This window comes from Giraffa tippelskirchi, chromosome 2, assembly GCF_054371585.1.
Source record: "Giraffa tippelskirchi isolate mGirTip1 chromosome 2, T2T-mGirTip1v1.2.pri, whole genome shotgun sequence".
Classification (NCBI taxonomy): Eukaryota; Metazoa; Chordata; class Mammalia; order Artiodactyla; family Giraffidae; genus Giraffa; species Giraffa tippelskirchi.
The window spans coordinates 153,437,150-153,450,435 of NC_137276.1; the positions used below are offsets into that span (position 1 = coordinate 153,437,150).

The window sequence follows — 13,286 nt, forward strand, 5'->3', positions numbered from 1 at the left end:
AGCAAGAGAGTTCCAGAAAAACATCTATTTCTGCTTTATTGACTATGCCAAAGCCTTTGACTGTGTTGATCACAATAAACTATGGAAAATTCTGAAAGAGATGGGAATACCAGACCATCTGACCTGTCTCTTGAGAAACCTGTATGCAGGTCAGGAAGCAACAGTTAGAACTGGACATGCAACAACAGACTGGTTCCAAATAGGAAAAGGAGTACATCAAGGCTGTATATTGTCACCCTGCTTATTTAACTTACATGCAGAGTACATTATGAGAAACGCTGGGCTGGAAGAAACACAAGCCGGAATCAAGATTGCCGGGAGAAATATCAATAACCTCAGATATGCAGATGACACCACCCTTATGGCAGAAAGTGAAGAAGAACTAAAGAGCCTCTTGATGAAAGTGAAAGAGGAGAGTGAAAAAGTTGGCTTAAAGCTCAACGTTCAGAAAACTAAGATCATGGCATCTGGTCCCATCACTTCATGGGAAATAGATGGGGAAACAGTGGAAACAGTGTCAGACTTTATTTTTTGGGGCTCCAAAACCACTGCTGATGGTGATTGCAGCCATGAAATTAAAAGATGCTTACTCCTTGGAAGGAAGGTTATGGCCAAGCTAGATAGCATATTTAAAAGCAGAGACATTACTTTGCCAACAAAAGTCCGTCTAGTCAAGGCTATGGTTTTTCCAGTGGTCATGTATGGATGTGAGAGTTGGACGGTGAAGAAAGCTGAGCGCTGCAGAATTGATGCTTTTGAACTGTTGTGTTGGAGAAGACTCTTGAGAGTCCCTTGGACTGCAAGGAGATCCAATCAATCCATCCTAAAGGAGATCAAGCCTGGGTGTTCATTGGAAGGACTGATGTTGAAGCTGAAACTCCAATACTTTGGCCACCTCATGCGAAGGGTTGACTCATTGGAAAAGACCCTAATGCTGTGTAGGATTGGGGGCAGGAGGAGAAGGGGACGACAGAGGATGAGATGGTCGGATGGCATCACTGACTCGATGGACATGGGTTTGGGTAGACTCCGGGAGTTGGTGATGGACAGGGAGGCCTGGCGTGCTGCAATTCATGGGGTCGCGAAGAGTCGGACACGACTGAGCGACTGAACTGGACTGATCCTGCCATGTATAAGATAGATAGCCAGTGGGAACCTACTGTATAGCACAGAGAGTGCTCTGTGATGACCTAGAGAAGTGGAAGGGAGTTTCAAGAGGGAGGGGATAAACATATACATAGAGCTGATATACTTCACTGTACAGCAGAAACTAACATAACATTGCAAATCAATTCTATTTTAATTAAAAAAACTCAAAATAATTTAAAGACCTAAATGTAAGATGGATTTGGTAACTCTTAGAAGAAAAATAGGCAAAGCACTCTTTGACATAAATCACTCCATTATCTTTTTAGAATCATCTCCTTCAGTAACGAAAATAAAAACAAAAATAAACAAAAGGGACCTAATTAAACTTAAAAGCTTTTGCAGCACAAAGGAAACCATAAACAAGATGAAAAGACAATCCGAAGAATGGGAGAAAATATATGGAAACAAAGCAATGGGATTAATCTCCAAAATATACAAACAACTCATGCAGCTCAATATAAAGAAAAACCCCTATCAAAATATGGCCAAAGGTCGAAATAGACAGTTCTCCAAAAAAGACATACAGATGGCCAAAAAGCACATGAAAAGATCCTCAATATCCCTAATTATTAGAGAAATGCAAATTAAAACTATGTATCACCTCACACCAGTCAGAAAGGCCATCATCATAAAGCCTACAAACAATAAATGCTGGAGAAGGTGTAGAGAAAAGGGAACCCTCTTATACTGTTGGTGGGAATATAAATTGGTACAATCACTACCAAGAAGAGTAGAAAAGCTAAAATTAGTACTACTATATGATTCTGAAATCTCATTCCTGGGCATATGTCCAGAGAAAACCCTAATTCAAAAAGATATGTGCACCCCAATGTTCACTGCAGCACTATTCACAAGCAGCCAAGACACGGAAGCAGCCCACATGCCCACTGACAGAGGGATGGAAAAAGACAGTGTGGTACATATACAGAATGGAGTATCACTCAGCCATTAAAGCAAGAACAAAATAAGGCCATCTGCAGCAACATGGATGGACTTCGAGATTATCACACTAAGTGAAGTAAGGCGGACAAAGACAAGTGTCATATATTATTACTTATAAGTGGAATCTAAAAATATGATACAAATGAACTTATTTACAAAACAAAAAGACACCCAGACTTCAAAAATAAGCTTATGGTTAACAAAGGGGAAAGAAGGGGGTGGGGGATAAATTAGGAGGTTTATATTAGCATATACACATTACTATATATAAAAGAGATAGTCAACAAGGACCTAATATATAGCCCAGGGAACTCTACTCAATATTCTATAATAACCTATATGGGAAAAGCATATGAAAAACAATGTACTGTGCTTAGTCACTCAGTCATGTCCAACTCTTTGCAACTGCATGGTCTGTAGCCCACCAGGCTCCTCTGTCCATGGAATTATCCAGGCAAGAATACTGGAGTGGGTTGCCATGCCCTGCTCCAGGGGATCTTCCCCACCCAGGGATCAAACCCAGGTCTCTCACATTGCAGGCAGATTCTTTACCATCTGAGCCACCAGGGAAGCCCAATAAAACTGGAGTGGGCAGCTTAACCCTTCTCCAGGGGATCTTCCTGACCCAGGTATCGAGCCAGGATCGCCCACATTGCAGGTGGATTCTTTACCAGCTGAGCTACCAGAGAAGCCCTGAAAAAGAATGTGTATAACTGAACCACTTTTCCATACACCTGAAACTAACACAACATTGTAAATCAACTATACCCAAATATGAAATAAAAATTAAATTAAAAATTTTTTCAAAGGGCAAACATGCACGTGTATTATATACTTCAAAGTGATTCAATGATACAACTTGACCTAGTCTGATTCTCCTGTAACAAAATGATGGAACTCACAAACATTAATGGGTTATATTCTTCAGGTATTTCCATCAAGTTTTCTAGTAAATATTGTCCCTGCTTCCTTAGATTAATAATACCTGCAGCTCTTAAGTATTTTTAAATATTTTTTTTCTAATGTTATTTTTTACGCAGTTTCACCAAACTGCATTCTGGGTCTTATGTTCCAGTTCAACATTATAAAATCAAATAAAAATTATGTTTAGTACTTCAAATATTTTGAGTTATTTCACTTATTTTCAGTTATTTCCTTTATATATTTTGAATTTTGATATCAAGGTTCATATGATTCTATCCCAAATTTTACATCCCTTTTCTAGTTACACAGTGGGTGTATAACCCTGTATCATCATTAGCAAATGGCTGTCATTTCTACCTTGTGTAAGAGTAAAGAAATAACAATTGTAATACAATGGGGTAAGTGATGATGCAGAGAGAACAGAGGAGGAACAGAGAAACTAGAGAGGAACCTACTGCTGGAGGGCAGGAGAGAAGCAAGCACTTGTAAGAGATGGTGTCTGAGCTGAGTCTGGTGGCTGGAGGCCTGGTGGGGCTGGAAAAGGTTGGGCATTCCAAGCAGACAATGCAGTGTGTAAAAGCACAGGAGTGCATAAGCGCAAAGGTTTTCAAAGGATTGAACCACCTGAGTATGGCTAGAATAAGCAGTAGATATAAGAAGGAAAAGAACCCAAAAAAGATGAGCCAGGCCTTGCTATAGAGATTGGACACAGAGACTTTATCCAGAAGATAATGGGGTAAAGAAGAAAGCAGTCAGAGTGTATTTGTGCTTTAGAAAGACCACTCTGCCAATAGTAGGGAAGAAAGATCAAAGGATCAGGAAGAGAGGAGGACAACCTAGGTTAGAGGAAAAGAATGAGTATGTGTTGTGTGTTCGTCACTCAGTCATGTCTGACTTTCTGTGACCCCATGAACTATATATAGCCCACGAGGCTCCTCTGTCCATGCAATTTTCCAGGCAGGAATACTAGGATGGGTTGCCAATCCCTTCTTCAGGGGATCTTCCCCACCCAGGGATCAAACCCAGGTTTCTTGCATTGCAGGCAGATTCTTTACCATCTGAGCCACCATGGAAACCCAGAACAATGAGCTTCACCAGAAAAATGAATAAGAGCCTAAATTAAGCCAGTGGCAAAGGAGTAGGTTAGAAAGAGATAAATTTTAAGACATGATAATTTGATATGTGAAGGGAGAAGTAAGGGCCAAAGCTGACTCCTAGGTTTCTGGTTTAAGCAACAACATAGAAATAAACAAACAAAAAAAAACCAACAAAATATCTGAAACAGTGGTTTTCAGGACACTGAACATCAAGAGACCAAAAAAATTTTCTGAGAGACAGAAAACAAAGGAGGTAAGCCTTACAAGTTTCCATACTTACTGCCTTGAGACAATTTCCTGGCCACAGCACAGGGAAGGACAACCTAGGAAAAGCCTCAAAAAACTACACTCTGAAATAACAAGACAAAGCTGCAAGTCCAGGTAGACTAAGAAAGCTACAGTACCAGGGAGGAAAGAGCTGTGCATGGAAAAGAAATCCTGAGATCTACAGAGAGCGCCCATAAATATTCAATAGCATGCTGATGACTACAGGCACTGTGATTCACTTTATTGCATTTTGCAAATACTATATTTTTTGTTAACAAATTGAAGATTGTGGCAACCATGCACCGAGACATCTATTGGTTTCATTTTTTTCTAACAGCATTTGCTCACTTTGTGTCTCTGTGTAACATCTTGGTAATCCTTGCAATATTTCAAACCTTTTCATTACTGTTGTATTTGTTATGATGAGTGTGATCCATGATCTTTGGTGTTACTACTGCAAAAGATTACAACTCACTGAAGGCTCAGATGATACCATTTTATAGTGATAACATTTTTAAAGTATGCACATTTTTCTCCAGTTTTAAAAGACAATTGTATAGTGTTAACGTAACTCTTTTTTTTTTAGGTTGTTTTTTTTTAAACTTTTTATTTTGTATTGATGTTGTGATAGTTTCAGGTGAACAGAGAAGGGACTCAGCCATAGACATAAAGACAACTTCTACAGGCACTAGGAAACAAAACAATCGCATGATTCACTTTGTCATATTTGCTTTCTCACGGTGGTCTAGAATCAAACCCACAATATCTCCAAAGTATGCCTGCACATGCTGATGAGGAAAAGACTGAAGAGGGTTAGAGGGAACAATGCCTGCCACTCAGAGCAGGTCCCACCAGCCAGATTTGTAATTTGTAGGGCACTGAGGACAGTACTCAGAAAGGTCTTTCTCAGTACTGTTTCTTAGTACTTAGTTTTTGGTTTTTTCTTAACAGAAAAACTAGCCCTAGAGTAAGCAATGATCTTTACCCATCTAAAAAATCATAAAAGCAAAACCAGAAAAAAATCGTTTCCAATTAACTTAACTACCTCCTAGAACTAAGCGCAAGAATGTCTTTAAGAATACAAAAACACCCAGCAACCAACAAGATAAAATTCCCCATTCTGGCAACCAACCAAAGGTTACTAGATGTATCAAATAAGGAGAGAAATATAACCTTTAATGTGAAAAACATCAATAAATTGAAATCTATCAAGAGATGACAAGGATGTTAAAATTAGCAGACACAAATACAATTACTGTAACTGTAAATTCTCATCAACAGGCAAGTTGATGCTGGGACAACTGGATAGCCACATGCAAAAGAACGAAGTTAGACCCCTACTGTACAACATGTATGGAAATAACCTCAAAATGTACCACAGACCCAAATGTAAGAGATAAAACTACACAATTCTTAGAAGAAAATATAGATCTTTGTGACCTTGAGTTAGTGTTTTGTTCGATATAACACCAAAAACTTGTGCTTCAAGAAAGTTAAAAGGCAAACCATAAAAACGGGACAAAATACTTGTAAATCATGCATCTGAGAAATGACTTCTACCCAGAGTATATAAAGAGCTCTTATAGCTCAACAAAAGATGATAGGTAACCTAATTTTAAAATGGGCAAAGGATTTGAATACACATTCCTCCAAAGAAGAAATATAATTGGCCAACAAACATGTAAAAAATGCTCAACAACATCAGCTATTAGGATCATAATGAGTTACCAGTTCACAACTACTAGGATGACTATAATAAGGAAAAACTAGACAGCAGTGTGTTAAGTTGCTTCAGTTGTGCCAGACTCTCTGCAATTCTATGGACTATAGCCTCCCAGGCTCTTCTGTTCATGGGGATTCTCCAGCAAAGAATAATGGAGTGGGTTGCCAAGCCCTCCTCCAGGGGAACTTACCAACCCATGGATCGAACCCACATCTCTTATGTCTCCAGCATTGGCAGGTGGATTCTATACCACTAGCGCCACCTGGGAAGCCCAGACAACAACAAGGGTCAGCAAGAATGGGAAAAATTGCTCGTGGGAATGTAAAGTGGAGCAGCTGCTTTGGAAAATTTTTCAGTTTCTCTAAAAGCTAAATATAGTTACCTTATGACCAAGTAATTCCATTCCTAGATATATAACCAAGAGAATGGAAAAGATATGTCCATATAAAAACTTGTACACAAACATTTATAGCAACATTATTCAGTGCAGCCAAAGAATAGAGACACCCCAAATGTCCTTCAACTGATGAATGGATAAACAAAATGTTGTATAATCCATATAATGGAATCTTACTTATAAGATCATAAAAAGCAGAAAAGTAATGATACTTTCTACAACACGGATAAATCTTAAAAACATTAGGCTAAGGTTCAGAGCTTAGAGTGTTAACTTCTCTGGGCCTGCTGGTATAATAAACCTGAGTTCTCCAACTCTCCGAGTGTGGTGCTTGGTTTCTCGATTATCGGTTTCTGCAACATTGCTGGAGGCCCCAGCAAGATTCCAACCATGCTGGCCCCTTGAACCGCTAGACTGAAGGCTCAGCTGGACTGGAGACTTGGCCAGGCTGGAGCTAAGGAACCCCGAGACAAACGAGAAGGCACGCCACCTGACGGTATTCCAGGTTCTCCTTTCAGATCGGCATCCTGACTCTCTGGAAAGCCGAGCCCCGACTGGACTCACTGGAGGGAGCGAGTCCAACTCACTCCTAGAGTAGAACTCAGCAGGAATGGCCACAGGATCAGATAAACAATGAGGTTCCAGCTCAAGATTGTGATGTAGGAAGATCGTGAACTCACTTCAACCCATGGGCAAACTGGTTCTACAGCTACCTATGAAACAATTTCCTCCTTAAAAAACCTAAAGCCTGCTGAATGATGACTACACACCAGATACATGAGAACAACAACATATCAAGCAGAATGGTACCAGCACCCAAGAAAGACCACCTCCTCCAGTGACCATCCCACCAAAGAGATCAAGCCCTGAGCCTTTGGAGTGGGAGCACTGACTCCAAGACCCTAGACTATCAGAGAACTAACCATCAGTTCAGTTCAGTTCAGTCGCTCAGTGGTGTCCGACTCTTTGCGACCCCATGAATTGCAGCACGCCAGGCCTCCCTGTCCATCACCAACTCCTGGAGTCTACCCAAACTCATGTCCATCGAGTCGGTGATGCCATCCAACCATCTCATCCTCTGTCGTTCCCTTCTCCTTCCGCCCCCAATCCTACCCAGCATCAGGGTCTTTTCCAATGAGTCAACCCTTCGCATGAGGTGGCCAAAGTATTGGAGTTTCAGCTTCACCATCAGTCCTTCCAATGAACACCCAGGATTGATATCTTTTAGGATGGATTGATTGGATCTTCTTGCAGTCCAAGGGACTCTCAAGAGTCTTCTCCAACACCACAGTTCAAAAGCATCAATTCTTCGGCGCTCAGCTTTCTTCACCGTCCAACTCTCACATCCATACATGACCACGGATAGCCTTGACTAGACGGACTTTTGTTGGCAAAGTAATGTCTCTGCTTTTAAATATGCTATCTAGGTTGGCCATAACCTTCCTTCCAAGGAGTAAGCGTCTTTTAATTTCATGGCTGCAGACACCATCAGCACTGATTCTGGAGCCCAAAAAAATAAAGTCTGACACTGTTTCCACTGTTTCCCCATCTATTTCCCATGAAGTGATGGGACCAGATGCCATGATCTTAGTTTTCTGACGTTGAGCTTTAAGCCAACTTTTTCACTCTCCTCTTTCACTTTCATCAAGAGGCTCTTTAGTTCTTCTTCACTTTCTGCCATAAGGGTGGTGTCATCCACATATCTGAGGTTATTGATATTTCTCCCGGCAATCTTGATTCCGGCTTGTGTTTCTTCCAGCCCAGCGTTTCTCATGATGTACTCTGCATATAAGTTAAATAAGCAGGGTGACAATATACAGCCTTGACGGACTCCTTTTTCTATTTGGAACCAGTCTGTTGTTGCATGTCCAGTTCTAACTGTTGCTTCCTGACCTGCATACAGGTTTCTCAAGAGACAGGTCAGATGGTCTGGTATTCCCATCTCTTTCAGAATTTTCCATAGTTTATTGTGATCCACACAGTCAAAGGCTTTGGCATAGTCAATAAAGCAGAAATAGATGTTTTTCTGGAACTCTCTTGCTTTTTCGATGATCCAGCAGATATTGGCAATTTGATCTCTGGTTCCTCTGCCTTTTCTAAAACCAGCTTGAACATCTGGAAGTTCACGGTTCATGTATTGCTGAAGCCTGGCTTGGAGAATTTTGAGCATTACTTTACTAGCATGTGAGATGAGTGCAATTGTGCGGTAGTTTGAGCATTCTTTGGCATTGCCTTTCTTTGGGATTGGAACGAAAACTGACCTTTTCCAGTCCTGTGGCCACTGCTGTGTTTTCCAAATTTGCTGGCATATTGAGTGCAGCACTTTCACAGCATCATCTTTCAGGATTTGAAATAGCTCAACTGGAATTCCATCACCTCCACTAGCTTTGTTTGTAGTGATGCTTTCTAAGGCCCACTTGACTTCACATTCCAGGATGTCTGGCTCTAGGTGAGTGATCACACCATCATGATTATCTGGCTTGTGAAGATCTTGTTTGTACAGTTCTTCTGTGTATTCTTGCCACCTCTTCTTAATATCTTCTGCTTCTGTTAGGTCCATACCATTTTTGTCCTTTATCGAGCCTATCTTTGCATGAAATGTTCCTTTGGTATCTCTAATTTTCTTGAAGAGATCTCTAGTCTTTCCCAATCTGTTGTTTTCCTCTATTTCTTTGCACTGATCGCTGAGGAAGGCTTTCTTATCTCTCCTTGCTATTCTTTGGAACTCTGCATTCAGATGGGAATATCTTTCCTTTTCTCCTTTGCTTTTCACTTGTCTTCTCTTCCCAGATATCTGTAAGGCCTCCTCAGGCAGCCATTTTGCTTTTTTGCATTTCTTTCCATGGGGATTTTCTTGATCCCTGTCTCCTGTACAATGTCACGAACCTCTGTCCATAGTTCATCAGGCACTCTGTCTATCAGGTCTAGTCCCTTAAATCTATTTGTCACTTCCACTGTATACTCATAAGGGATTTGATTTAGGTGATACCTGAATGGTCTAGTGGTTTTCCCTACTTTCTTCAATTTAAGTCTGAATTTGGCAATAAGCAGTTCATGATCTGAGCCACAGTCTGCTCCTGGTCTTGTTTTTGCTGACTGTATAGAGCTTCTCCATCTTTGGCTGCAAAGAATATAATGAATCTGATTTTGGTGTTGACCATCTGGTGATGTCCACGTGTAGAGTCTTCTCTTGTGTTGTTGGAATAGGGTGTTTGCTATTACCAGTGCGTTCTTGTGGCAAAACTCTATTAGCCTTTGCCCTGCTTCATTCTGTACTCCAAGGCCAAACTTGCCTGTTACTCCAGGTGTTTCTTGACTTCCTACTTTTGCATTCCAGTCCCCTATAATGAAAAGGACATCTTTTTTGTGTGTTAGTTCTAAAAGGTCTTGTAGGTCTTCATAGAACCGTTCAACTTCAGCTTCTTTGGTGTTACTGGTCGGGGCATAGACTTGGATTACCGTGGGAGTATCAAATAGTGAGAACTCACACAAAGGAAACAACATGAATACAAGACCCAGCACCACCCAACCCCCAGTAGCACCCTGTGCAGGACATCTCATCTAAATGACAAACAAATCAAAAAGAGAAACCCAATCATCAGCAGACAGGATTCCCACCTCACTCAGCTTTGCCCATCAGAGGAAAAACAAACAAACAACTCAGCACAAATCTCACCCTATAGAAAGCTTACACAAACCACTGGACCAACCTTAGGAGGGCAGAAATCAAAAGGAAGAAAGAATTCAACCTTGAAACATGGGAAAAGGAGACCTGAAACACAATAAGTTAAAAAAAATAATGAAAACTCAGAGAAATACTACACAAATGAAGGAACAAACTAGAAACACAGAAGTCCAAATAAATGATGAGGAAATAGGCAAACTACCAGAAAAAGAATTCAGAATAATGATAGCAAATATAATCAAAAACCTTAAAAACAAAATGGAGAAAATGGAAGAATCAATTAACAAAGACCTAGAAGAATAAAAGAATAAACATGCAGAGACAAACAACACAATTACTGAAATTAAAAATACTGTAGAAGGAATCAATAGCCGAATATCTGAAGCAGAGAATGAATCAGTGAGCTGGAAGATAAAATGGTGGAAATAACTTCTGAAGAGAAGAATAAAGTAAAAAGAATGAAAAGAACCGAGGACAGTCTCAGAGACCTCTGGGACAATATTATATGCACCAACATTCAAATTATAGGGGTCCCAGGAGAAGAAGAGAAAAAGAAAGGGTATGAGAAAATTTTTGAAAAGATTATAGTTGAAAATTTCCCCAACATGGAAAAGGAAATAGTCAATCAAGTCCAAGAGGCACAGAGAGGCCCATATAGGATAAATCCAAGGAGAAACATGCCAAGACACATACTAATCAAACTAACAAACACTAAAGACAAAGAAAGAATATTAAAACCGGCAAGAGAAAAGCAACAAATAACATACAAGGGAAACCCCATATGCTTAACAGCTGATCTTTCAGCAGAAACTCTGCAGGCCAGAAGGGAATGGCAGGATATATTTAAAGTACTGAAAGGGGAAAATCTACAACCAACATTCCTGTACCTGGCAAGGATCTCATTCAAAACTGATGGAGAAATAAAAAGCTTTTCAGACAAGCAAAAGTTAAGAGAATTCAATACCACCAAAAAAGCTTTACAACAAATGTTAAAAGGACTTACATAGTCAAGAAATACAAGAGAAGAAAAAAGATCTACAAAACCAACCTAAGAAAATGGCAATAGGAATATATATATCAATAATTACTTTAAAAGTAAATGGATTAAATGCTCCAACCAAAAGACACAGACTGGCTGAATGCATACAAAAACAAGACCCATATATATGCTGTCTACAAGAAACTCACTTCAGACCTAAAGACACATATAGACTGAAAGTGAGAGGATGGAAAAACACATTCCATGCAAATGGGAAGCAAAAGAAAGCTGGAGTAGCAATCCTCATGTCAGACAAAACAGACCTTAAAATAAAGAAGATCACAAGAGATAAGGAAGGACACTACATAATGTTCAAGGGATCAATCCAAGAGGAAGACATAACAATTGTAAATATCTATGCACCCAACATAGGAGACCTCAATACATTAAGACAAACACTAACAGACATAAAAGGAGAAACTGACAGTAACACGATAATAGTAGGAGACTTTAACACCCTACTCACACCCTTAGACATATCATCAAAACAGAAAATTAATAAGGAAACACAAGTCTTAAATGATACATTAGATGAGATGGATCTCACTGATGCCTTCAGGACATTCCATCCAAATGCAGAAGAATACACTTTCTTCTCAAGTGCACATGGAACATTCTCCCGGATAGACCACATCTTGGGTCACAAATCAAACCTCAGTAAATTTAACAAAAACTGAAATCATATCAAGCATCTTCTCCGACCACAACGCTATGAGACTAGATATCAATTACAAGAAAAAAAATGTAAGAAACACAAACACATGGAGATTAAACAACACGTTTCTAAATAAACAACAGGTTACTGAAGAAATCAAAAGGGAAATTAAATATTTCTAGAATCAAATGACAATGAAAACATGACAACTCAAAACCTATGGGATGCATCAAAAGCAGTTCTAAGAGAGGTTTATAGCAATACAATCCTAACCCAAGAAACAAGAAAAACATCGACTAGACAACCTAACTTTACACCTAAAACAACTGGTAAAAGAAAAACAAAAAAAACCCCCAAAATTAGTAGAAGGAAAGAAATCATAAAGATCTGAGCAGAAGTGAATGAGAAAGAAACAAAAGAAACAATAGTAAAGATTAAAACTAAAAGCTGGTTCTTTGAGAAGATAAACAAAATTGACAAACCTTTAGCCAGACTAATCAAGGAAAAAAAGAGAGAAGAATCAAATCAGCAAAATTAGAAGTGAAAAAGGAGAGGTTACAACAGACAATGCAGAAATACAAAGGATTATAAGAGACTATTATGAACAACTATATGGCAATAAAATGGATAACCTGGAAAAAATAGACACATTCTTAGAAAAGTTCCATATTCCAAGACTGAACCAGGAAGAAATAGGAATTATGAACAACCCAATTACAAGCACTGAAATTGAAGCTGTGATCAAAAATCTCCCAAAAAACAAAAGCTCAGGACCAGATGGCATCACAGGAGAATTCTATCAAACATTTAGAGAAGAGCTAATGCCTATCCTTATAAAACTCTTTCAAAAAACTGCAAAGGAAGGAACACTTTCAAACTCATTCTATGACGCCACCATCACCCTGATACCAAAACCAGACAAAGACAACACAAAAAAAGAAAACTACAGGCCAATATCACTGATGAACACAGATGCAAAAATCCTCAACAAAATTTTAGCAAACAGAATTCACCAACACATCAAAAAGCTCACACACCATGATCAAGTTGAGTTTATTCCAGTAATGCAAGGATTCTTCAATATACACATATCAATCAATGTGATACACCATATTAACAAACTGAAAGATAAAAGTCATATGATAATCTCAATAGATGCAGAATAAGCCTTTGACAAAATTCAGCACCCATTTATGATTAAAACTCTTAAAAAAATGGGCATAGAAGGAACTTACCTCAACATAGTAAAGGCCATATATGATAAGCCTACAGCAACATTATTCTCAATGGTGAAAAACTGAAAGCATTCCACCTAAGATCAGGAACAAGACAAGGGGGTCCACTTTCACCACTATTATTCAACATAGTTCTGGAAGTCCTAGCTACAGCAATCAAAGAAGAAAAAGAA

The 13,286-nt window shown here is 39.2% G+C and overlaps 1 protein-coding gene across 3 annotated transcripts in view; it reads right to left on the bottom strand.

Moving 5' to 3' along the window:
- Positions 1–13,286, bottom strand: part of C2H3orf70 (chromosome 2 C3orf70 homolog) — a 107,339-nt gene that overhangs the window by 28,166 nt on the left and 65,887 nt on the right. For 2 of the 3 annotated variants that reach the window (XM_081571361.1, XM_081571358.1), the window contains exon 2: positions 6,293–6,364. The exons of the other annotated variant lie outside the window; for it this stretch is intronic. In XM_081571361.1, coding sequence (XP_081427487.1) covers positions 6,293–6,364 — 72 coding nt within the window. The remainder of the gene's footprint in view (positions 1–6,292; positions 6,365–13,286) is intronic. 3 annotated transcript variants of the gene reach the window in all.